Below are 27,856 nucleotides of genomic sequence, written 5' to 3'. Positions count from 1 at the left end.
GACGCAGTACAATAGTAACGTCTCGATAACTGGACCTCCTGGTACAGATCATTCTCCTTTGCTCTAAGCCACCGTAATTCCGTCATGTAATTCAGAAAATGTCCGTATGTTCTGTAGGAATAAATAACAGTCTTGCTTCCGAAGCCCAGGTCTGTTCTGCAACAGAGTACTTCTGTGCCTCTAGTCTTATCAGTGTGTATGTATATGTGTATATATATATATATATATATATATATATATATATATATATATATATATATATATATATGTGTGTGTGTGTTTTACTATCGAGTACATAGATGGAGGAATGTTTTCGTCTCGACTGTAAAATTTTCCCATCTTTTCCCCCGTACGATTTTTGGGGGAGCTAAGATCCCTTATCTATTTTATAAAAAAATTGCCAGGCACATACTACAGTTTCAGTCAGGATCATTACGTCATTAGTAGGATTTGGAAAAGCCTTAGACTCATGCGGAGGGATTTCAAATTAGGATTCTGAAAGGAAGTCCTACGCTTCTACGTTAAATAATCTTACTGTAGGAATTCGCCTTACTCCTTGAAACATATTGGCCCACGAATTTAGGCCTACGAAAGGAATATCATTCATTCCCTATTTTTCCTCACTCAGTTTGATAGATGGTACTTACAGGTTCAGTTGATGCAATACAGAAATTTGATTTGATCTGTAACTGGTATTAAGAAAGAATGTCAGTGTCTTATTTTATACATTTTATATATTGTGTGTATGTTTATTTAGTATATATGTGTATATATACAAGACATACATATACATTACAAACTAATTTTTCTTGTATTACCCTGTAACTTAAAAAATACAGAAGGTTTCGACATGATTAGCTTAGCTAAATGCACCACAGAATTGCTAACTCCCATTACATGCAGATTCATTACTTTCACAAATTTTTTACATTTCCCGTACACTATTTCTTAAAAACGCAAGTAAAAAATGTCATGAAAAAGATTATATTAATCGCTCTCTCCTATTTTTTATGTACTTTCACTACATATACTGTTAAAAACATGCCCAAAGACAGATACTAGGTGGTAATGTAGTAGATTCGATTTTGACCACAATTCCTACATTTTGATATGTCATTTTCTTACGCATTTTTGCAAGCATGGATGTTTTTCTCTCTCTCTCCTTCCACTTTTTTTTATTATTCCTATTAGCTTCACCTTGTCTCGTGGCCACTGGGATTTGGTGTGGCTTACCCAGAAAGCTTACTTACACGAAAAGCTTACTCACACACCAAATTCCTGGTCACGCCAAGGCGTTCCTCTTTGAATGTAGACAGATTAACCCATTAGCCCCTTCCCCGTCATCACTTAGCTGTTTTTTAAAATATATTCGTGCATACAAAATTGACAACAGATGAGCATCCTGTGTATATAAACTAAAAAGTTATTTATTTATCTAGTCTCTCTTTCTCTCTAGCTCTCTCTCTCTCTCTCTCTCTCTCTTTTTAAAGATATTATTGTACTGTTTTGAAAAAGCACACACTGCACTGCTGCTCTTGTTCTTCTTCTTCTTCTTCTTATCTCTCACTGTGAGATATTATTATTATCATGATTGTTGTTCTCGGTACTCTTGAAAACTACTTACTTACCTACTGTTCTTTCCTCAGTACTTACTCTTTTTTTTTATTCTTTACTTTCCTGTATGTGCATCAGGTTCATTATTCTCTCCCCCACCTCCCCCCTTCTTTCCCTCCCTCCTCCCTCCCCATTTCCCCCCCTCCCTCCTCTCCAATTCCCTCTGCCTTTCATGTGTGCTTGCTCAAGAATTTTTTTTTCCTAATAAATGATGATGTGTATCCATGTTTTCCTAATCTTGCAGAGTAGGCCTTTGTTTATGAAACCCCCAATCCTCTTTTCTCTCTTAATTCCTCTTTTCCCTCCTCCTCCTCCTCCCCTTCCTCTTCTTCTTCTTCTTCTTCTTCTTCTTCTTCTTCTTCTTCTTCTTCTTCTTCTTCTTCTTCTTCTTCTTCTCGAGTCAGTTGTTACCAAGTGTTTCCTCTTTTTTATTTTACTGTATTTTATTTGTATTTTTATGCATAAGCCTTCATTTTATTTTAAGTAGATTTCCCTTATTTGTTTATTTATTTATTCGTTTATTTTCATATTCACTCTCTTTATTAACTCCTATGTTTTGGCACAATCTTCTTCTGATAGATTGCAGGTTTCTATCTCTCTCTCTCTCTCTCTCTCTCTCTCTCTCTCTCTCTCTATCTATATATATATATATATATATATATATATATATATATATATATATATATATATATATATATATATATATATATATATATATATATATATATATATATATATATATATATATATATATATATATATATATATATATATATATATGTATATTCTCATCAATCCACTTTTCCGTTTTCTTTACATTTATTCTTATCCTTCATTCCCCATTCCCTCCTTTCACATCTATTCCCAGTCATTCATCTCCCAATCACCCTTTCTCCCTTTTTGTTTGAGTTTCTAATTCTCCTTCTTTACCCCCTTTTTCCATTTTTATCTTTTCCCGTTTGTTATTCCTCGTTCGTTGTCTTGTCAGCCTTTCCTTTCATCTCTCTCTTTACCTTCATTTGTGTGTTATTGTTATTGTTTTGTGTGTTAGATTTGTCCGTAATTACCCCTTCCTCATTTTGTGTGACTCTCCATCTTTCCTATTTTCGGTATTTCCTATCTTTATCTCTTTTTTTATACCTTTTTCCCATGTCCTTCCGTCCTTTCGTTCTTCTGATCTTTAGCGCTTCTCCTTTCGTTATATATTCTTTCTTTCGCGGCTGTCTTTCAGGCTCTTTATATTTCTCTTTTCTCCTCTCTTCTATTTTACTTCTCTTGCTTATCCTACTCATTTTTTTCTTTACCTTTCCTTCGTTATTGTAATTTTTAGTGTTATTTGTAACCCTTTTCATTCTTGTGATTGCAATTGTCCTTTTTTTTTTATTGCTTTATTGTCCTCAGTCATATATGTGTGGCATTTCTGTGCTCCTTCTTCTTCTTCTTCTTCTTCTTCTTCTTCTTCTTCTTCTTCTTCTTCTTCTTCTTCTTTTTTTTTGCCATCTATTTTTCCCTTGCCTCTGTTGATCTGAGTTGGCGCTTCTATCCCTTTTCTCTCTTAATGCCTGCTTCTATTTATTAATCTGTCTTTTACATCCGCCTTTATTTTCCTCTTATATATATATTTCTTCCTCTTTCTCTTTGTCCTTCTGTTGTTTGTAAGTCCTCCTTCCATTCCTTCATTTTTTCTGTTTTCGTTTTTATACCTCCATGTCTCTCTGTTACGTGTGTTAATCTCTTGTTCCGTGTCACTGTATTTCCTCTTCGTGATGTTATTCTTCTATTCATTTTTCTCTTCTTCCATTCTCCTTTTGTCATTCCTTGCACTATCACTGTTTACGATTTTCCCCTTTCCTTCGTACTGTTTTTAATCCTTCGAATCTCGTCTACGTCCATCTTTCATCAGGCAGTTATTCTCTCTTCGTTCTTTATTCTTTTTCAAGTAAACAAATTGTTTTTCCATATATTTATGTCCCTCATAAGTCTGCCAAAAACTACCATGCTGCTCTTTCAGGCAACTCTTACGAGCAAGAGCCCGTGCTGGCCCAAAGCCTAGTTGAATTTAACAGCAAAAATTTCTCCATGTGTTTTATTTTTCCCCCAGCGTCAGTGATCCTCGTTTTGTAACGCCAGAATAATGTAAACCAATCAATATTTTTTCCTTCCAATTATTATTATTATTATTATTATTATTATTATTAGTCACCAGTTTATGATTCTTTGCTAAATACGTAAGAGAGTTTGTCCTTTTATTTTTCGTCTTACCTTTCTATCAAAAGCATTGCCTCCTTCCTGTATATTGTTGCCAATAGTAATAATTATATATATTTTTTTATTTTTCCTATTTTTCCTGATATGTTCCTGTTCATTACGCTTTCCTTTTTTATCTTTCAGCTTTAATTCATGTTGTTTTCCTCGTTCTCTTCTTTTATGTTATTTCATACTAATCTTTTGTCCTTTTGCCTGTTTCTAGATAATTTTTTTATTCTTCCTAACCTGTTTTTTTATCAAAATTCTTTCCTGCCCTTTATTCTTGTTGGATTTTATTTATGTCAATGTATCATGCTATCGCATTTTAATCACAAGTTTATTTATACATTTATATTGTTATTTGTTCTCCATCTCTCTCAACTTTTTCGAAGATTCTCTCTCTCCTTTTTTCCCGCGACCAGAATCATCTTTCCCATCTTTTGCGACCACCCTCATCTTTACCTCCTCAGGCAGTCGACCTAATCTTAGTCATTCCGTGTCCCCAACCTCATCTTTCCTGTCTCGTGTGGCCAGTCTCATCTTTCCTTTATCACGCAAGCAACTTCATCTTTGTCATCCCCATGCAACCAGTCTCATCTTTCCTGCCTCTTATGGGGAGTTTCATCTTTCCTTTTCACGCAACTAGTCAGATCTTACATCATGAGATCGGGCTCACCTTTCCAACCTCTTGTGACATTCTGATATTTGGGGTGTCATTTAGACCAGCCCCATTTTTCCACCGTTTCATTGGACCAGGCTCGTCTTTCCCTTATGCAAGTAACCTCACCATGTCACCAGCCTCTCATCTTTCCTTTCTCTTGCAAGCAACTTCATCTTTGTCATTCCATGTCACCAGCCTCTCATCTTTCCCTTCACTTGCAAGCAACTTCATCTTTATCATTCCATGTCACAAACCTCTCATCTTTCCCTTCTCTTGCAGGCAACTTCATCTTTATCATTCCATGTCACCAGCCTCTCATCTTTCCCTTCTCTTGCAAGCAACTTCATCTTTGTCATTCCATGTCACCAGCCTCTCATCTTTCCCTTCTCTTGCAAGCAACTTCTTCTTTATCATTCCATGTCGCCAGCCTCTCATCTTTCCCTTCTCTTGCAAGCAACTTCATCTTTGTCATTCCATGTCACCAGCCTCTCATCTTTCCCTTCTCTTGCAAGCAACTTCATCTTTGTCATTCCATGTCACCAGCCTCTCATCTTTCCCTTCTCTTGCAAGCAACTTCATCTTTGTCATTCCATGTCACCAGCCTCTCATCTTTCCCTTCTCTTGCAAGCAACTTCATCTTTGTCATTCCATGTCACCAGCCTCTCATCTTTCCCTTCTCTTGCAAGCAACTTCATCTTTGTCATTCCATGTCACCAGCCTCGCATCTTTCCCTTCTCTTGCAAGCAACTTCATCTTTGTCATTCCATGTCACCAGCCTCTCATCTTTCCCTTCACTTGCAAGCAACTTCATCTTTGTAATTCCATGTCACCAGCCTCTCATCTTTCCCTTCTCTTGCAAGCAACTTCATCTTTGTCATTCCATGTCACCAGCCTCTCATCTTTCCCTTCTCTTGCAAGCAACTTCATCTTTGTCATTCCATGTCACCAGCCTCTCATCTTTCCCTTCTCTTGCAAGCAACTTCATCTTTGTCATTCCATGTCACCAGCCTCATCATCTTTCCCTTCTCTTGCAAGCAACTTCATCTTTGTCATTCCATGTCACCAGCCTCTCATCTTTCCCTTCACTTGCAAGCAACTTCATCTTTGTAATTCCATGTCACCAGCCTCTCATCTTTCCCTTCACTTGCAAGCAACTTCATCTTTGTCATTCCATGTCACCAGCCTCTCATCTTTCCCTTCTCTTGCAAGCAACTTCATCTTTGTCATTCCATGTCACCAGCCTCTCATCTTTCCCTTCTCTTGCAAGCAACTTCATCTTTGTCATTCCATGTCACCAGCCTCTCATCTTTCCCTTCTCTTGCAAGCAACTTCTTCTTTATCATTCCATGTCGCCAGCCTCTCATCTTTCCCTTCTCTTGCAAGCAACTTCATCTTTGTCATTCCATGTCACCAGCCTCTCATCTTTCCCTTCACTTGCAAGCAACTTCATCTTTGTCATTCCATGTCACCAGCCTCTCATCTTTCCCTTCACTTGCAAGCAACTTCATCTTTGTCATTCCATGTCACCAGCCTCTCATCTTTCCCTTCTCTTGCAAGCAACTTCATCTTTGTCATTCCATGTCACCAGCCTCTCATCTTTCCCTTCACTTGCAAGCAACTTCATCTTTGTAATTCCATGTCACCAGCCTCTCATCTTTCCCTTCACTTGCAAGCAACTTCATCTTTGTCATTCCATGTCACCAGCCTCTCATCTTTCCCTTCTCTTGCAAGCAACTTCATCTTTGTCATTCCATGTCACCAGCCTCTCATCTTTCCCTTCTCTTGCAAGCAACTTCATCTTTGTAATTCCATGTCACCAGCCTCTCATCTTTCCCTTCTCTTGCAAGCAACTCCATCTTTGTCATTCCATGTCACCAGCCTCTCATCTTTCCCTTCTCTTGCAAGCAACTTCATCTTTGTCATTCCATGTCACCAGCTTCTCATCTTTCCCTTCTCTTGCAAGCAACTTCATCTTTGTCATTCCATGTCACCTGCCTCTCATCTTTCCCTTCACTTGCAAGCAACTTCATCTTTGTAATTCCATGTCACCAGCCTCTCATCTTTCCCTTCTCTTGCAAGCAACTTCATCTTTTTCATTCCATGTCACCAGCCTCTCATCTTTCCCTTCTCTTGCAAGCAACTTCATCTTTGTCATTCCATGTCACCAGCCTCTCATCTTTCCCTTCCCAGGCGACCAGCCAGAGATCTTTTCCGCATCATCCGTTCCTCATGCGACTAACCACATTCGCATTCCCCAAATCCCAGGAACAACTTCCTTCGGCTTTTATCCATTTTCGTCGAAAGTTTGGTCGATAATTCTGGTCGAGTGCTTTTGTGATTTGATCCATTACCCTCTAAACGTCTCTCTTCCTCTCCTCCTGAAATTTCTCCTTTGCTTTGCTTTCCTTTGCTTTTATGGTCTGAGTTTAATCACTCTTAGCGTTTTTTTTTTTATTTTTCATGAATGAAAATTCGTGGATACTTTTTAAGTTGCTTTTAACTTCATCCTTCTTTTTCAGTTTTTGCTGTTATTATTTTTTAGTTTTTTTTTTAAATCGAGTGTGTCAACTCGTTGAGTTTGATATTGAAAATAATACTACAGGTTCGTTTTTTAGTTTTTGTTGTTATTATTTTGAGTTTATTTCAATCAAGTCGGTCACTTTATTGAGTTTGATATTGAAGGTAACACTACAAATTCCTTTTTTAGTTTTCGTTGTTATTATTTTGAGTTTATTTCAATCAAGTCGGTCACTTTATTGAGTTTGATATTGAAGGTAACCCTACAAATTCCTTTTTTAGTTTTTGCTGTTATTATTTTTTAGTTATTTTTAATCGATTCAGTCACCTTTTTTAAAAAATTTTAATGATTTTTTAATTTACTCCGTTAATTTAGGTATTTCTTAAATTAAGTTATTATTTAAGCTATGCAGTGGCATTTCATGTTGTGTTACGCATTTAATCATCCTTTTCTTCTTCTTCTTTTTTTCATTACTTTCTCCACTCTTACAATAATTTGTTTATATTTCGGTCTGTTTTTAGTTTTAAGTATTTTAGTTCATTTCCCTGAATTGTTTTATTAAATTTTATTCTGCACCTGATTCTATGTAGTCTTGAGTTTTAAAACTAATTTGCACTTGTTTTTTGTTACGATATCCAAGGAAGAATTCTGGTTGTGTTATATTCTCCTAAAATATTTGTTTGTGTTGCAGTCATCTGTGCTTTTCTCTCTCTCTCTCTCTCTCTCTCTCTCTCTCTCTCTCTCTCTCTCTCTCTCTCTCTCTCTCTCTCTCTCAGTATACTTTCTAAGGAAGAGTTCTATTTTGTTTTTCTGTTCATCAAAACAAAATTCACTTATATTTCAGTCACCCCCCCTCTCTCTCTCTCTCTCTCTCTCTCTCTCTCTCCATCAATATACTTCCTAATTAAGAGTTCTATTTTGTTTTCTGTTCATCAAAAACAAAATTCACTTATATTTCAGTTCTCTCTCTCTCTCTCTCTCTCTCTCTCTCTCTCTCTCTCTCTCTCTCTCTCTCTCTCTCTCTCTCCACTGCACCTCACTGAGTATTCTCATAGATCCTAATTAAAAATGATTCTCCCGTTTTATTTTTATTTTTGTGCCTAAAATTCCCGCCCCCCCCCCTCCCACTCCACCCCCCCCCCCTCCCTCCCACTCCTTTCACCATGACCTTCAGCTTCTCCTTACTTTCACTGCCTTGGCTTCCTGTCTTCCCCAGCAGGTGTGAGGAGCCGCAGGACCGGGCTATCACCATCAGCCTTGAGCCCTCCTCCACCAGGAAATTCAAAAAGGCCTCTGCTCGGGACAAGTCTTCCAGGTTACGATCGTTTGCCAGTTTCGCTCTCCCATCATCATTATTATTATTATTATTATTATGATTATTATTATTATTATGATTATTATTATTATTATTGTTTTAAATCTTTACTCTTTAATTCATAATGATAATCTATTAATGGTTCCATCATGAATCTACCTATTTATTTACTTATTTATTTATGTCTGTTTTTTATATATCAAACATGATCTATACAATTTTTTATATATCAACATGATCTACACATTCTTTAATCTCCCCCACACTGTCAGATATTTATTATTATTATTATTATTAACATGTTTCTATTGGTGTCAGGGCAAACTTTCATGCAGTACTTGTTCTCCTTACCGGGGCGTGTTTTTGCGCATCTTTGTGCGCAGCTGTTCCCGGATGACGTCGAAGGTTTATCACACGGCGTCGGAAGAAAGTTTATCGTGTGGCGTTGAGATGAAGTTTATCACATGGCGTCGGAAGAAAGTTTATGACGTGGCGTTGAGAGAAAGTTTATCACGGGACGTTGAGAGAAAGTTTATGACGTGGCGTTGAAAGTTTATCACGGGGCGTTGAGAGAAAGATTATCACGTGGCGTTGAGAGAAAGTTTATCACGTGGCGTCGAGAGAGAGTTTATCACGGGGCGTTGAGAGAAAGTTTATCACACAGCGTCGAAAGAACATTTTTCACGTGGTGCCGAGAGAAAGTTTATCACACGGCATTGAAAGAAAGTTCATCACATGGAGTCGAAAGAAAGTTTATCATTTGGCGTTGACAGTTTATTATAAGACATGAAAAGTTTTCGAAAGTTTATCACGTGGCGTCGAAAGTTTATTTAAAGGTGTCGAACATGTATTACATGACGTCAAAAGTTAATCACACGATGTCTAAAGTTTATCACATGGCATTGAAAGTTTATCACATGTAGTCGAAAGTTCATCACGTGGCGTCGAAAGTTTATCACACGACGCAGAGAGTTTTTGATAAGGCGTTGCAAGTTTGTCAAGACGTCGAAAGTTGACCACGTGGCGTTGAATGTTTATCACGTGGCGTCGAAAGTTTATAACGCGACGCAGAGAGTTTTTGATAAGTCGTTGCAAGTTTGCCAAGACGTCGAAAGTAGACCAGGTGGCGTTGAAAGTTTATCACACGGCGTCGAAAGTTTGTCACACGACGCAGAGAGTTTTTTATAAGGAGTTGCAAGTTTATCACTTGGCGTCGAAAGTTTATCACATGTAGTCGAAACTTTATCTCGTAACGTTGAAAGTTTATCACGTGGTATCGAAAGATCATCACACGCGTTGAAAGTTTATTAAAAGACGTCGAAAGTTTATCACACGACTTCGTAAGTTTATCATAAGGCGTCGAAAGTTTATCACATAGCGTCGAAAGAAAGTTTATTACACAGCGTCGAAAGTTTATCACATGAATTTTGTTTACCATAAACTTTTAATTATTTTTTAAATTACAGAAGTGTAGTCACTTAATCCCAGCTTGATAATTATTATTATTATAATTATTATTATTATTATGATTATTATAATTACCCAGCAAACAGTTTTTGTAAATTGATGTGAAAATTTCATGATGTTAAAATATCATAATTTATAAAAAAAAAATTGAATTGAGAAATTGACCACTCTACTGGTGAGTGTGATTACAAATAAAGAATATATATATATATATATATATATATATATATATATATATATATATATATATATATATATATATATATATATATATATATATATATGCATACATATACATACAGTATATTATTTATTTATATTATTCATAAAATATATCAAGATTTGAAAAAGTACGAAAAAAATCTCTCGTGAATTACATAAATATAAAATATGTATATTGAATCCGCCTAATAAAAACCGTTAAGACTTGAAGAAATAAAAAAAAGTGGAAATAAAAAGAAAAATATGTATTTCCTCTTATTAGATGTACTGAAACCTAATATATATATATATATATATATATATATATATATATATATATATATATATATATATATATATATATATATATATATATATATATATATATATATAACTATGGAGCATCACTATATTGTGATCGAAAATAATGATTAAAAAGCCACAATAATATAATTGATAAATTGTATATTTTAAGACATAAAAATATACAAGAAAGGGGATAAAAACGAGGAGCTTTCGACCGTTTGCAACGGTCCTCTTCAGCCAACTGAAGAGGACCGTTTGCAAACGGTCGAAAGCTCCCTCGTTTTTATCCCCTTTCTTGTATATTTTTATGTCTTAAAATATACAATTTATCAATTATATTATTGTATTTTTTAATCATTATATATATATATATATATATATATATATATATATATATATATATATATATATATATATATCAGAATATTTAAGAAGTCGCAAGGATCTTGCAGAGTCATATCGCCGAGTCATAGCATAGAATCATATTACAATCCTAACATAGAATCATATTATAGAGTCACAAACAGGGACTTTGACCCCGTGGAACCTCTAACGAAAACTTGCCCCCTTTCTCTCTGTAACACGTCACGTCACGTCACGGCACGTCACAACCTGACCCCCTAAATCATAATATCTTCTAATACATCGTTTTAATATATATTCCTCTGGCAACCAGCCCAGGCCTTGTGTTCCCCCGTCACGTGGAGAAGTTTTTCTCCGTAACCGTAATCTTGCATTGCATGACTCTGTCTTTATATACTACTCTTTCACAAAAGCCCTGTGTGTGTGTGTGTGTGTGTTTGTGTGAACTGCTTCAGTATGTAGAGTAGTGTGTCTGTAGTGTGTTAAATACTTAGATCGATAAAGTAGACTAGCTTTCCTCTTACTTCTCGCTGTATAAGGATGTAACACGACACATAAAACTGGTTAATATAGTTTTAGAGATATTTTGTGTATGTATTTGTATATATGTGTATGTATATTATATGTATATATATGTATGTATGTATGTATGTATATATATAGTATGTAATATATATATATATATATATATATATATATATATATATATATATATATATATAGCCTATATATATATTTACATATGTACATATATAAATATATAATTATTTATATAAATATATATATATATATATATATATATATATATATATATATATATATATATATATATATATATATATATATATATATATATATATATGAACATCAGTGTCATTTTCTTCTTTCATGTTTTATGCAAATTATTCACTATTCATTTAATATTCATTTGGAAAGGAATTATAAATGATGCTTATGCAAAAAGACGCTGTAAAAATCTTGATCTATAGGTAGTATTTCTAAGTAAATTATTCAAGTGTTAATCACTTATTTTCGTATTTACATTTTGATAAGTCTGGATGACTGTGAACAAGTAAAAAATGCTCCGAAGTTTCTTCGGCTCAATCGAGTTTCCTGTACAGCGTACAACCAAGGCCACCGAAAATAGATCTATCTTTCGGTGGTCTCGGTATAATGCGGTATGAGCCGCGGCCCATGAAACTTTAACCACGGCCAGAAGCACGAATATAGCTAACTTTAACCTTAAATAAAATCAAAACTACTGAGGCTAGAGGGCTGCAATTTGGTATGTTTGATGATTGGAGGGTGGATGATCAACATACCAATTTGCAGCCCTCTAGCCTTAGTAGTTTTTAGGATGCGAGGGCGGACAGGAAAATTGCTGTCAGAAAAAAATGCGGATGGACAGACAAAGCCGGCACAATAGTTTTCTCTCACAGAAAACTAAAAGTGACTTAGAATTTCATCATGAAGAAACTAGAGTAACGTGTGCTTCTAAATAGCCAGCCATCCATTTACAAAAACAGTGTATAACGTCTCTTTACATATCAAGCATTTCTGTTATAATTACTTTTCAGTGATTTTATCTTAACCTATCAGGCCGTTGAAAAGGCAGTATGAATTACAGGTGAGAGGAAATTTCAGATGTATTTTGATCAATAACCAGACGACCTACGGAATTATATAATATCTAATGTTAAGGGGAACATGATGACATGTTGACGTGTATTAATAAATGGCATTTATTGCCTTTGAAGAGTTGCGATAACGGTTTTTTGCTACTGAAATGAGAAACGGATTTTTGCACATATCCAGAGTCTGTTGAACCATATGAAGTAACTTTTATATTCATGGATTTGGTTTATTTCTCTCGGATGGTTCAGAAGATTCTTCCCTTTTTTTTTTGGCAGTGGAGTCAGGAAACGACTGGTTTAGTGAGAGGAGACTTTTTGCAGTACTGTGACTGAGTGTATTAAAACATTTTCCTTCTTAACAACAATAGCTTCGTTTTTATCAGTGTTTCAGTGATGTTTTTTCAAAGTCACTTGATGTCATTTTCCTCTGAAAACTATCCTTTGTTCCTTTTTTTTTTTTTTTTTTTTTGTCAGTCTTTGACTCAATAGTTTTATACGAGAAGTGTCCGTTTTATCGCTTGTGAATTGGACTGGACTGGAATATAAAATTTAGGCCAAGCACTGGGACCCATGGGGTCATTCAGAATGGGAAATTGAGAGTAGAAAGGTTTGAAAAGTGTAACAGGAGAAAAACCTCCCAGTTGCACTATGTGACAATTGTAAGGAGAGGGTGGAAAATGAATGGGAGAGAGTATAAACGGAGGTACAGTAAAAGGAATGAAAATGGGTCGCAGCCAGGGGCCGAAGGGACGCTGCAAAGAACCTTCAGAAATGCTTACAGTGCACCGCATGAGGAATCTGTGTAGAACGATCAAAAGTATGATTAAAAGAGTTCTAATAGTGGGCATGAAATCACTAACATGAATCCTCACTAGAAAAAAATATATATTATTAAGCAGACGACATATAAAAGTACGCAAATACAATTTCGTTTAAGAATGAAATAGAACCGGAATTTCATATCGGAAGACTTGCGAATGTTTCTCGAAAAATTATCAAGTCAGTGCATTTACTACTAGCATTCGTCGCCCAAGTACTGCTTCTGTGTGTGTGTGTGTGTATGTGTGTGTGTGTGTCCATCACATCAAAGATAAGGCGCCTTCCTTTACCTGGATCTGAATACATGCGCTCGCCTTTAAAAACATTTGCGCACTGAACAGGGACACCTCAAGCATTTGTCAGAACGACCAGCCACCTTCGGGTGATTAGAATCTAAACGCCCCCCCCCCCACCCCCTCCCCTCCCCTACCACTTCGGAATATCCTTTTTTTGTGGAGGGGGGAGGGGGTGGGGGCTTGTGCTTTGCAAATATACCAGGAACCATTCATTGCGTGAAAGAGAGCAACATGGCAGCGAGATGTCTCTTCCCTTTTGTTGGCCTGGTAACCGTCATTTTGTCTCTGAATAATTGATCATGATTCGCTTCGCCTCTAGGAAATACTTTCTCTCTCTCTCTCTCTCTCTCTCTCTCTCTCTCTCTCTCTCTCTCTCTCTCTCTCTCTTGATGAAGCTACGTAACGCATCAGAAGCAGCTGTTTCAAGAATATAATTTTCTGATGTTAAAAACGGTTATTAGAAGAATCTCTCTCTCTCTCTCTCTCTCTCTCTCTCTCTCTCTCTCTCTCTCTCTCTCTCTATATATATATATATATATATATATATATATATATATATATATATATATATATATATATATATATATATATATATATATATATATATATATATATATATATATATATAGCTACGTAATGTAATAGAAGCAGTTTCAAGAATATTTTTGCCTAATAATAGAAACTCTCTCTCTCTCTCTCTCTCTCTCTCTCTCTCTCTCTCTCTCTCTCTCTCTCTCTCTCTCTCTCTCTCTCTGCATATACAAAAAACATATATGCTACACATGTCTGTGTTAGCTTGTTATGTACATAGAAACATATACACGCTTATGTACATAGTTATAGTAACATATATATATATGTATAGAGGAACACACAGGAACATGAGAATCATGCAAGTGTTTCCTCCCCTCTGAGTGCCAGGATGAAGAGGGTAACTATCTTGTTTTATGAGTTCTCAACTCTATCTACCATTCGGTGGTTGCGTTTTTTCTTCAGGGTGCCGAGATGAGGATGGTAATTCCTCAGAAGAGGATTTTCTGTATAAAAAAGGGTAGGATTTTCAAGTGTGTCTATTAATCGTTTTTTAGGATAAGTGTAACATTTCTATCGAAGTCGTATTCATGAAGAAAATCGTCCTCCTCACGTTTTGATAATTACAGGATCTACTACGCGACGTGTTCACGGCATATTGCAAAATGCTAACTCGCCTCGCTGCTCTCTCTGTTTATCAGCCACCGTGATGTGTGTATATATATATATATGTATATATGTATATGTATATATATATATATATTATATATATATATATTTATATTTATTTATATATTTATATACATATATTTATTTATATATATTTATATTTATATATATATATATATATATATATATATATATATATATATATATATATATATATATATATATTTCAACGTATTCTTAAAATACATTCCTCGGAATATGCTGACAAAGAAGTTTAAGAAGCCACTCGTGAATCAGTAATCTTCCTTGGGGTACCATGACTATTCAAAAAAAAAAAAATTTTAAATCCTGTGAACAGAGTAAACCCATCTTGATAATCATATGTGACTAATAACAGTTCAAGATAATAAGATCAAAATCCTGAAAACAGAAAACTAATGAGATCAAGATCCGGCAAGTAGAAAATTAATGAGATCAGGATCAGGAAAACAAAATTGATAAGATCAAAATCCGGAAAACAGATAATTGATAAGATAAAGATCCGGAAAACAGAAAATTAATAAGATCAAGATCTGGAAAACAGAAAAGTGATAAGATCAAGATCCGGAAAACAGAAAATTAATGAGATCAAGATCTGGAAAACAGAAAATTGATAAGATAAAGATCCAGACAACAGGAAATTCATAAGATCAAGATCCGGAAAACAGAAAATGAATAAGATCAAGATCCGGAAAACAGAAAATTAATAAGATCAAGATCCGGAAAGCAAAAGTGGTAAGATCAAAATCCGGAAAACAGAAAGTTGATGAGATCAAGATCCAGAAAACAGAAGATTGATAAGACCAAAATCCTGAAAACAGAAACTTCTATTTTATTTTCCAGCCGTGCGAGTGGATAGGTCCTTTTTCTCCCCGACCAGAAATCTGACGAGGCCGAAGGCGAACGAGGTAATACCTCCCTCCGGAAGGTCAGACGTAAATATCTGATGACCGGAGTGGGTAGAGCTTTAATCGGTAAAATATGGACGCCATAATTCAGCCTCTTTCAATATAAATCGCGAAGCATCACACAGCAGTCTGCTCGGTTCTCCTGTCAAGCCTCAGACGTTAGACGAATAAGGCCTGTTTTATTACAAAGGAAGCGACGGGGTATAGGAGGTGATATCCTTCTTGAACCCTTTGCGAAGACTGAAACTCCGCGTCCTTAAGGATTGGCCGTAACTGAGTGTATTCCCATAGCCGCAGGCCTAAACTTATGTAAACCACACCCCGTACATGTATGCATGTATTTATATATATATATATATATATATATATATATATATATATATATATATGTGTGTGTGTGTGTGTGTGTGTGTATACTATGTAGGGGTGTGGGTTACAAAAGCATAGGTCTGTAGGTATGGAGCACATTCAGTTTTATGTGTGTATGTAAATATATATATATATATATATATATATATATATATATATATATATATATATATATATGTGTGTGTGTGTGTGTGTGTGTGTGTGTGTGTATAAAAGCAAACTCATTACTAGAAATGCGTGGCTTACCAAGACAGCCTTCAAACTAAGATGTTTTTCGTACCCAGACATTTTTTCAACAGCACACCAAAGGAAGACAAATTGGTTTGGTCCGTGAGAGTGAATCATCCCACAGAGGAGTATAACGGTAGAATTGGTGATGATTAGAAGAAAAAAATTATTATTTCTCCGGAAATACTCGATTAAATGCCCTGAGGGTATGCTTCTGTATCGAGACAAAAAAAAATAAATTTTGCACAGATAGTAATAGTTACCACAAAATTGCCCAAATAGTGATAATAGTTTTCATAATCATTCCCATTTTGCTGGAAAACTTACCTTCTGTTACTCTTTCTAATGAACACCATCATATTCTTTAGAAGCTTTTTGAATTTTAAGGCAGTGGCCCCTTTGGTGGGCTTGTTCCATATGAATAGAGTACATCTGAATAATAATTTAATAATAATGATAATAATAATAATTTTTGCCAGAACTATCACAGTTCCCGGCTTGAATTTCAAGGCAGTGGCCCCTTTGGTGGGCTTGTTCCATATGAATAGAGTACATCTGAATAATAATTTAATAATAAGAATAATAATTTTTGCCAGGAGAACTATCGCACAGTTCCCGGCTTGAATTTCAAGGCAGTGGCCCCTTTGGTGGGCTTGTTCTATATGAATAGGGTTCATTTTCTGAATAATAATAATAATAATAATGACAATAATAATAATAGTCCTAGCTGTAGAATTTTTGCCAGGAGAACTATCGCACAGTTCCCGGCTTGAATTTCAAGGTAGTGGCCCCTTTGGTGGGCTTGTTCCATATGAATAGAGTACATCTTCTGAATAATAATAATAATAATAATATAATAATAATAATAATAAGTCCTAGCTGTAGAATTTTTGCCAGGAGAACTATCGCACAGTTCCCGGCTTGAATTTCAAGGCAGTGGCCCCTTTGGTGGGCTTGTTCTATATGAATAGGGTTCATCTTCTGAATAATAATAATAATAATAATAATAATAATAATAATAATAATAATTCATAGCTGTAGAATTTTTGCCAGGAGAACTATCACACTGTTCCCGTCACCAGAGGTAGGTTAGCTAGCTAGCTAGCTGTTCAGCGCAGTCAGTGGGGGAAGAAGAAGAAAGGGACGGCAGAGAGAAGGAGCAGGAGAGAAAATGGGAGGGAGGTGACACTGCAGAAAAAAAAATTAGGTTTCGTCCTACAGATTTACATTAATTGAAATCTCTATGAACAGCAAAACGAGCTGCGCGTATCAAAACATGAGCGACGAGGAACCTCTGAAACGTGAGGTATATCTGCTCCTGGGAATTACAGATAAAGGAGTTACCAGAGACTGCCACACATACAGAGAGAGAGAGAGAAAGAGAGAGGGAGAGAGAGAGAGAGAGAGATTTGCAAACATTACCCACATGGGTTTAACTGACTGACTCTCCAGTAGAGAGTGTTTTCGTAGTGTGTTGGGGGAATCGGTATACTGACCATTCGCGGGGTGTACAGTTTGTTCTGGAAGACTGGAAAACAGTGTATTAGTGTCTGTGATTGAATTGAATATATATATATATATATATATATATATATATATATATATATATATATATATATATATATATATATATATAATGGTGTATTAATACATTCATATTAATGATATCTTGAAGTTTGTTGTTTTGTGTTCATTGTGCTTTCTCATGTTCTTTATTTTGAGAACTGAAATATCGTGCCTTCTACGTTGCAGTTTTTTTTTCATAGCGACGATGGAACGTAAGTTGGTGAAACTGCAATCCCCACCACCACCAGTTAAAAGTAATGTAAAAAAAAAAAGTTTTTGTATCCTGATGTAGACCATGTGACAAAGCCTCTTCTTCAAGTTCGAAAGTGTAAGGATAAGTTGATTTTCACCTCCAGCAGGGAGCTGACAAGTTTAGCACAGTTTGTTTGTTTCTTTGTCTCTTAGTTTCTTTGTCTGTTAGTGACATGATTACACAAAGAGTTACTTGTGGATTTGTACAGAATATTTACCCAAAAGTGGGCTTTGTGACTGGCAACAAGTTAGTTCATTTTTGGAGATGAGAATATAACTTTTAGGGAGAAAGGACCGTTTAGTCTCTCTCTCTCTCTCTCTCTCTCTCTCTCTCTCTCTCTCTCTCTCTCTCTCTCTCTCTCTCTCTCACACACACACACACACACACACACACACACACACACACACACACACACACACCCAACGACGATTGCGACCTACACTCTTAAAATGTCAAAAAAACACCACTGGCCTACATCAGCATCTTACATACCAGTTAGCCATGGCGGAGGTTTGTAGACTCTAAACTTTCTTTTTTTGTTTGTGTGTAACACTTTCCACCTTTCTTCCAAGGTCAGTGAGCCTTGATATTTACTGCCAGAGTTTCCCTACTCAATTAAAAGGCTTCCTATTTGTCACCATAGGAATTTTGAATACGAACGCCACGAAATGTATTGTTGCAAAGTTGTAACAGATATTATGCAAGTGTATCGGAAGTCAGCACCATCCCTTTAAGAGTGACTATATTCTCGACTTAGTTTCAAGACCCTAATGCAGCTTTTGCTGCGGTGGTGCTTGCTAAATACTAAGACTTTAGCTTGGCCCGGGTGTGACTGACAAGGTTTTTGTCGGTCTTGTAAGTGTCTACAGCTAATTTAAAAGTGGGGGACTTGGGTAGAGGGGAGATCTTGCAGCTTTCCAGAGTGCATCTGTAGTTCTGATAGACAGACGTTTCTGTCAAAGTGATGACATCGTCGGCCGCTTTATAAGTAGCACATTTAATCAGGTCTGCTTTGAAGTTGTGTCAATCATCTGGTTGTCTCCAGCCCATCAAGATGGCTTGTTCATATTCTTAGCAATGTGGTGTACGTAGCGCCGACAGAGGTTTTATGAAGACACGGAAACTTTGGTGAGGATGTGTTCAGGTGACCAAGGCCAATTTGGTCAAAAGCTTGCCTCGGACAAGCGTGTGTTTTTCCCGTGGTTTTTTTCAATTATTTCTTGTGTGGAATAACGAGAGAGGCCAGAGAGAAAGGCTGATGAGAGCTCAGAGTAGCAGGATAAGAAATTGAGGCTTGGATGGATAAGGAAACAGCGAGGGGGATGGATAAAGAAAGGAGGTAGTGGATAGAAAAGAGAATAAGTGGATTTGCTGATGTTTGTTGACTGACTTGTCAGTTGGCACTCATGCTCCTAATACTTGGCACTGAGTGCCACTTATTTCTGCATTTCATATTCATCCTAGGAATTTTAAGGACATTCTGGCCACCATAGACATTTTGGGTGACAATTCTGATTTGGTTTTCACATAATCTTTCCCGCTACTCAAAATTCAGGCTTTTTTTTTTTTTTTTTTTTTTTTTTTTTTTTAGATAATTTTTCCAGAAAGGTGAAAAATTTAGTAGTATGCCTGTTCGAGTGGGAGATAATGGTTCAGCTTGTAATAAAAACTTTACTTTTCAATCATTTCTGTCGAAGATGCTGAAAAGCTGGTCCTCCTCTAGTCATGACATAGTAAACAGTCCTTTTACACCTGGTAACTGCTTAGATTCAAGGCTATGGTGACAGTGAATAAGTCTGGACAGAATCAAATCGGTTTTAGCACTGGTTATCATCAGTAACCTTCATCCTTTTAAATGCACTATGCTTGTCGTGTCTGGAGTTCCACAGGGCTGTGTTCTAAGGGCACACTAGGTTGGTAGAAGAGAATTCTCAATATGGCTTGGTAGAGGCTACACTGGCATAGATCTTGTTCTGTGCGTTTCGAAGACCTCTGAGTGATGGTCAGTGGTTTGGAAGAGAGACAACAACGGCCATTAGATCCCGCTAAGACGACCGAGTTGCTTGTGCCCATACCACGAGCATTAATACTCGGTGTAGCAATTCCTGCGAGACTCTGTTCATGTGGACATGGGTGCAGATGACCGAATATTTAAACATTTTTTTTTTTTTTTTGTAAATTCGGCAGCATCATATGATCTGGAAAGCACAGGAGGGGTGGAAATTGAATCTGTATCAGGAGAGAGAGAGAGAGACTCCTTCAAAAACTATCTTTCGATTGCTTGTCTTCGAAATGCCAGAGGGTCAAAATGAGAAATTTATATATATATATATATATATATATATATATATATATATATATATATATATATATATATATATATATATATATATATATATATATATATATATATATATATATATATATCTCTCTCTCTCTCTCTCTCTCTCTCTCTCTCTCTCTCTCTCTCTCTCTCTCTCTCTCTCTCTCTCTCAGTGTATGCAGGCGATGAAAGAGGCACAAACCTCAATGAACAAAAGCTCGTTGCGACCCTGTTACTTTGTTCGTAGATTAGCATCTGTAATTTGAGGGCGATGATATTCTTCTTTGGAAATAAAAAAAAAAACTTACACGTCACTGTGCGAGTGATTCTGCTCTCTCTCTCTCTCTCTCTCTCTCTCTCTCTCTCTCTCTCTCTCTCTCTCTCTCTCTCTCTCTCTCTCTCTCCGTGGTTATGGGATTTTGTAGACTTGGACATCGGATCTAGTAATTGGTGGTTAGTCGATTCTTGCTGGTGGGTCGAAGCTAGGGTATGAATGGCATGGCGCTAGCAAGTTCGTCCCTAAAATATTTGCTGAGTAACTGAGATATATATATATATATATATATATATATATATATATATATATATATATATATATATATATATATATATATATATATATATATATATATATGTATATATATATATTATATATATATATATATATATATATTTATATATATATATGTATATATATATTTATATATATACATATATATATTTATATATATATATATACATATATATATATATATATATATATATATATATATATATATATATATTTATATGCAGATATAAATGTTGACACAAACTTACCAGCATATACTCTCTGTAGAATACCACCCAGTGACAACATAAACAAAGAAATCTCGATGAAACAAAATAGCAACGTATCCTATTGACGGGATTGTGACAGTCATTCGCGTGACGCAGCCGTTGCAGACAGAATAGAAAAAAAAAATAAAAGATAGTGAGAGGAGAGTGAAAAAGAAGAAAAAGGAACACAGAAAATAGAAAAAGAAAAATACCAAAGTTATTGAGGGGAGAGTGACAAAAAAAAAGGAGAAGCGTAGAAAAGGGGAAGAATAAAACCTGTGAGCCGTATACGGAAAGGCATCAAAGTGAGGATTTTGGAGATGGAGGACCCTGTCCCGTCGGAGGATAAAAGGCGCAGGACAGAGTTGGGAGACGCCGCGTAAGTTTGGTGCGCTTATCTCTGGCTATGGCCTTGTCCCGGGGAGTTTTAATTTTTGGCGTCTGGTTTGTGTGTGTGCGTGCTTGAGGGATTCTTTCTTCGTTATTGTTATTATTATTATTATTATTATTATTATTATTATTATTATTATTATGTTTCTTGTTTGATTCATCATGTTTAAATTTACTATGTATTTATGTATATCTACAGTATGTATGTATGCATGTATAATGTAAGATTGTGTGTTTGGATGTGTGTGTGTGTATGTATATGTCAGTATATGTATAGATATATATACTGTATATATATGTATGTGTTGTATAATATATATATGTATAATGTGCATAGACAGACATATAGATACATATATATATATATATATATATATATATATATATATATATATATATATATATATATATATATATATATATTATATATATATATATATATATATATATATACACGTTTTTACGTAAAGGGTCATGTCAGCACCGGACCAAATTATCGTCACCATATCTCTGGGTAGTTTTCAAAAATGACTTCATTCATCGTTGGGTCGCGGAGATGAAGAGCTATGCACCCTAATTTCATTAAAAAAAATTTTATTGATGAATATAAGAATTTTCTAAAACCGCCAACTCACGTCACAAGATTGCAAAATACACTTTGAGAAGAGTAACGCCTTTTTAACCTGGGTTCTTGCTTTAGTACAGACTCGAAGAGAAATGCCCCAAAATGAACCTTTGAGATGAACGATTTATTTATTTTAATGTTGTATTTTGAACGCTTTTTTTTTTTTCCTAGTGGGTGAGATACCTGTTCCCACTTCCGTAGGACATTTTGATGGTGGGTTTTTGGAATCTGTAAACACCTGCTTTTTCTATGTATTATTTTGTATGTTATCTTTTGAAATCATGTGCGTATGATCTGTCAACACCTGGGGTTACTGATGCCCTATATTGTGATCTTGAGAGATTACGGAATATTGAACTATGAGATATATGATCGCTGATCAACCATTTTTGTGGATTTTCTTCTGTTTGGAGAAATCCACAATTGACTGGTGGATTATATCCGTGATATCCTTGCCTTTTGATGGGGTTGAGGGGATGTTGGGGCGGGGGGGGGGGAGGTGTACCTCACTATCATACATTGCAAGGTATACAGTCCTCGTTGAGGTATTATAGAGCGTGTTCTTCACTCTCTGTCAATTCATTTTCCTCTAGATGATAAAACACGTCTAGGGTTAGCAACCCTTCAATGATGTTGGAAGCAGACAGAATCTAAGTCAATTTCCTTGTTTGACCGAGTCTGTCAAAGTGAAACGTTTAGTAAAAATTACAGGTTTTATCAGTTGAAATGAACGAATTAGATGTTGAAAAAAGAAAGTCACTTAGATAAAATCTCAAATGCAGTCACTCAGTTACCTAATTACAAAAAGTCTGCGTGACTATAGGTACGCCCTGAAATTACCTATATGTTATGATAACTGAGAATTAATTCATCATCTGAGCTATGAAAAGCTTAAGGGTACAGAGAGCTGAAATACTGTCTTTTTTTGTTGAAAGACCTCTCTCTCTCTCTCTCTCTCTCTCTCTCTCTCTCTCTCTCTCTCTCTCTCTCTCTCTCTCTCTCTCTCTCTCTTTACGTGGCTGGACCGAATCGCTATTCCCGTGAGGTAGAAAATTCTACGTATTGCAACAGATCCGGTTCGAACCGCCGATTTCCTAAGCGATGCGAAAGGCTTCATACGAAAAGAGAGAGAGAGAGAGAGAGAGAGAGAAGGATCCCTCCCATTTTGGTAAAAGAGGTTTCTTCTATTCAAAGTCAGCCGTGCATAGCAGGCCCTCCTATCACAAGCAATATGCGGCTTTTCATTTCAATCGCGTCCATCCAGTAGTTCAGTATTGAAACGCTATTGTACGTGACCACATACCCTGTGTCTTGTAATTGATAGCCACATAAAAAAAAGAAATTGGTTTTCGAATGCTTTGGTTAGAGATAAAAAAAAGATGGTTTATTACTTTGAGTGTCGTGGTTGGTTGCAAAGCCGATCTATAAATATTGCAAAATATGCGCAGCCTATCTGGGAGTTATTCCTTCTTGTTGAAAGAACACACATATATATACAGATTAAATATATATACATAAAATGTATATATATATATATATATATATATATATATATATATATATATATATAATATATAAATACACACATATATATATATATATATATATATATATATATATATATATATATATATATTAAAATAGCCTTTGATAACCGTAGAAGTAATTATGACGAGTAATTATGATTTACTCAGAGTTCTTTTGAGAGAATGGGGAGGTTCTCGAGCTCAGTGGAGCAGTGACCAAAGTAGTACTTGTAGAAAAGGAGTTCCGGGTTATCCAAGATATGCACTAAAGCACCTGAGAGTTATTTGACTGTGGTGGATTGCGAAGAGACTGGAAAAGGGCAGACTCGTCAGAAAAAAGGATTGTGAAGAACCCGTTGTTAAGCCACACCATAGGGAAAAGATGTATGGTGGAAATATATATGTGTATGCGATAGTAGGTATGTATGTATGAATGAATGATTTGATACTATGGTTGTTTTAAGATTTCGCCAACTGAATGCCCAGAGAGGGAAAGAAAAACAGGTAAGTGTATCTTTTGCCTTTTGATAATGTGATTGTAGTCGGTAAAATTGTTTACAATTTTTATCTCTTAAGCTTGTCTTTGAACAGACCTCGCTGTTTCATAGCTCTCCTGACTTCCCCCTCCCCCCCTCAAACAGGCGGCAGGTGGGAGAGGAAGACGACGAGCTCTCCGAAGTCGAGCCCGACGCCGTTCCTCAAGAGGTGCGCGAATGGCTGGCCTCAACCTTCACCAGACAGCTCTCCACCGCCCGGAGGAGGACGGACGAGAAGCCCAAGTTTAGGTGAGTATCCCCCTCCACTACTTCCTCTTCCCGTTTTCTTTGTCAGCTGCAAGAATCTCCTCCGTTTTAGGTGGTAAATTATTCGTGTTTAGTTTGAGATTTATGACAAGTATTATTGAAAATTCAAACTTTATCATATCTTCAACAGATATGATAAAGATATAGATATAAATATAGTAGCTTTATAGACCTCTATAGCACTAAAGGGTGTTGTTGTCTATTATTTTACTGTCAGTCTGTTAAAATAACCCAAAGTGTTCATGGTTAGTTTTTGATTTCTGATAATTGTTATTGAAAATTCAAACCTTATCATATCTTCAATCTCTACAGTTTCAGTAGCTCTGTACAGACGTCTACAGCACAAAAGAGTGTTTGTTATCTTTATTATTTCACTGTCAGCCTAGTCATCAAATAACGAAAATGTTGAAGTAGTGAGTGATACCAGAAATACCTTGGGCGTTATAAGATTATTAGTGATGAATTATAGATAATATTTAGCGTCGATTCCATTGTTTCAGGAGTCAGGAACTAAATATGTTCTGAAACACTCCTGAGAATGGTAGAAGATAAATCTTCTGTTATATTTATTGTAAGAAATAAAGCAAAATAGTCTCAGATTTCAGAACCAACATTGAAAAAAATTCGTTTAGAAACTTGAGGGAAATAGACAAACTGTGGCCACGCCTCTAAAAAATAAAAAATATGTTCATATATACAGCGATATTTTTTCAAAGCAATCTTTCGTGAAATATTTTTTCTAAAAAAAAAGATACCGAGCAAGAAAATTGCCGAAATGTAAAAAAAAAAAAAATAAAAAATGTGCCGGAGTGTCTTCGGCACAATCGAGTTTTCTGTACAGCGTATAATCAACGCCACCGAAAATAGATCTGTCTTTCGTTGGTCTCGGTATAATGCTGTGTGAGCCGTGACCAATGAAACTTTAACCACGGCCCGGTGGTGGCCTAGCCTATATCGTTGCTAGAAGCACGATTATGGCTAACTTTAACCGTAAATAAAATAAAAACTACTGAGGCTAGAGGGCTGCAGTTTGGTATGTTTGATGATTGGAGGATGGATGATCAACATACCAGTTTGCAGTCCTCTAGCCTCAGTAGTTTTTAAGATCTGAGGCGGACAGAAAAAAGTGCGGACGGACCGACAAAGCCGGCACAGTAGTTTTCTTTTACAGAAAACTAAAAAGTAAATTGTTTACTTCTGGGATAAATAAGTGTCCCAGAAAAATGCACAAATATTTTCAGAGAAAGATTCGAAAATTCATGCGTATAAATCATTTGTAATGATGCTAATTTATTCGGAAACAGTAAGAAATCGTATTATATAAATGGCTGTAATAAATTTCTGGAATTTTTAACACAAAACAGTAACTGAGTTAATCAACATTAATGAAATTACTGTTTCGATAGAATAATTTTTTTTTTTTTTTCATATTTTCCAGCCCTGGTCCTGAGTCATAGCTGGCTACAAAGAATATTAAGCTACCCAGAAATGATTCATAAATATAACTTGCAACGGAATTTTCAGGATACCTTACACATAGCTTGCAACAAAGATTGATAAAGCTAAAAAGAAAATTCTGAAAGTTGAAATAGATCTCCCAGTAGATCAGTGGTTCTTAACCTTTTTTAGAGTATGCACCCCTTTCAAATCAGCAGTCAGTTCTCGCACTCCCTGAATTGCTGAAAAAAAAACTAAAATAATAATAATAATAATAATAATAATAATAATAATAATAATAATAATAATAATAAGCATTATTATTATTATTATTATTATTATTATTATTATTTTATTTTATTTTTATTTTTTGCAGAAAAACATAACATGCGTATATAAAAATAAACTTTGCCTTAATTATTCATTGGCATCCTCGCACCCCTTAGGAACCGGCTTTGCATCCCCTAAGGGTGCGAGCACTGCTGGTTAAGAACCACTGCAGTAGACAGTGGCTTTTGGGTCACTGTGAAAATGCACCCTTAAGTTAAAGTAACAGTGCCCTTAACCACTAATTGGAAAACTGTATGACTGCTCCTACGTTCAGGCAGAATTTCAACCTTGAAATCATAGGTATGATTTCAAAATTTGAAAAAATCACAAGGAAGGGGATCCCTGTGACCTGGCGACCATATTTATACCCTTTTCAAAAGCCCGGGTTAAAAGAAGACCACGAACAATTGTTTTAAAAATCTAACTCAATTTCTGTAGGACGAGAAACAAAAATGACGATGATGAATGAGCCTTGATGCCGTGGACCTCTGATGAAAGGTTTTGACTCACTTTTATGAGTCTAGAGGACCCAAGGAGCGAATAGGCAGTAGGAACCGGGAGGCATTTTCCCCAGACGTAACCGGGTACTGAGACCTTTCCCTGAAAAAAAGCGGGATCTTTTAACAACTAACCATAGAATATTCTTGAAAATAATCTCATTATGTTTCCCACACCCAAATTCTTTATCTGGCATTAATCTAACGTAACCTAACTTAGAGGCATGGCAAAAAAAATCGAGGCTGGTGCAATACTAGCATACATCTCAGGAATTTGCAGCCGGGAGCTTCTATGTAAGCCTGTGAGGTCGGATGGGTTTGTCATCAAATGACGCTGCCCGGGTAACGTTATTCACGACATCGTCTTGCAATAATGTTTTAATGTTGCAATAATGTTTTTACGTTTATAAACCATTCGAGAAAGTTTATTCCCTTCTTGTGATTTGCAAATGGCGTCAGTTTAACTGACCTGTGTCAGGGAAGTCGGATGAAAAATCAAGCTATGAAAATCGTGCCTATGTGAGGTTAAATCTTCCCTCAGTGTTGATGCAATGATTAGAGGCTATAAAAAGACTTAAGCCACATTCTTTTTTATAAGGCTTTGCGCTATTAAAGTTCTGAGTTTATCTAAAACGTACAGAAGGATAAAAAAAATTCTCTGACGCAACGAGATTTGACCAAAAAAAATTATTTACTTGACGTCATGGAAGTCTCAGCTGAATGCTGAAGATGTCATATGATTTTAGTTTTTCTTTAGAAATGCATGTCTCTCTCTCTCTCTCTCTCTCTCTCTCTCTCTCTCTCTCTCTCTCTCTCTCTCTCTCTCTCTCTCTCTCTCTCGCTGTGACTTTGTCTTTGCATTGGTCCGCGTTACGGAGGTAGGTCACCATCACCTGACCGAACGCGAGAAATATGTAATATTAAGGGATTTTCATGAAACCATTGTATGTGAGTCTTCTTTAATACTTTTTAACATTTTCAGGTCAGTTGCCAACGCCATTCGTGCGGGCATCTTCGTGGAAAGAATCTACAGAAGGCTCTCTTCTGCCACCTTCCTCCATCTGCCTCCAGAAGTCACCAAGATACTCAAGGTTTGTAGAAC

The 27,856-nt window shown here is 35.9% G+C and overlaps 1 protein-coding gene across 8 annotated transcripts in view; it reads left to right on the top strand.

Annotated features, from left to right (window-relative positions):
- Nucleotides 1-27,856, top strand: part of LOC136842868 (dual specificity calcium/calmodulin-dependent 3',5'-cyclic nucleotide phosphodiesterase 1A-like) — a 554,681-nt gene that overhangs the window by 518,107 nt on the left and 8,718 nt on the right. For 3 of the 8 annotated variants that reach the window (XM_067110752.1, XM_067110753.1, XM_067110756.1), the window contains exons 6-8: nucleotides 8,257-8,355; nucleotides 24,329-24,472; nucleotides 27,737-27,845. In XM_067110752.1, coding sequence (XP_066966853.1) covers nucleotides 8,257-8,355; nucleotides 24,329-24,472; nucleotides 27,737-27,845 — 352 coding nt within the window. The remainder of the gene's footprint in view (nucleotides 1-8,256; nucleotides 8,356-24,328; nucleotides 24,473-27,736; nucleotides 27,846-27,856) is intronic. The other 5 variants (XM_067110757.1, XM_067110755.1, XM_067110754.1 and 2 more) reach the window with 2 other exon arrangements.

Source organism: Macrobrachium rosenbergii, chromosome 10, assembly GCF_040412425.1.
Source record: "Macrobrachium rosenbergii isolate ZJJX-2024 chromosome 10, ASM4041242v1, whole genome shotgun sequence".
Lineage (NCBI taxonomy): Eukaryota > Metazoa > Arthropoda > Malacostraca > Decapoda > Palaemonidae > Macrobrachium > Macrobrachium rosenbergii.
The sequence above is the reverse complement of the archived record's forward strand: the minus strand, read 5'-3'. Positions and strand labels throughout refer to the sequence as shown.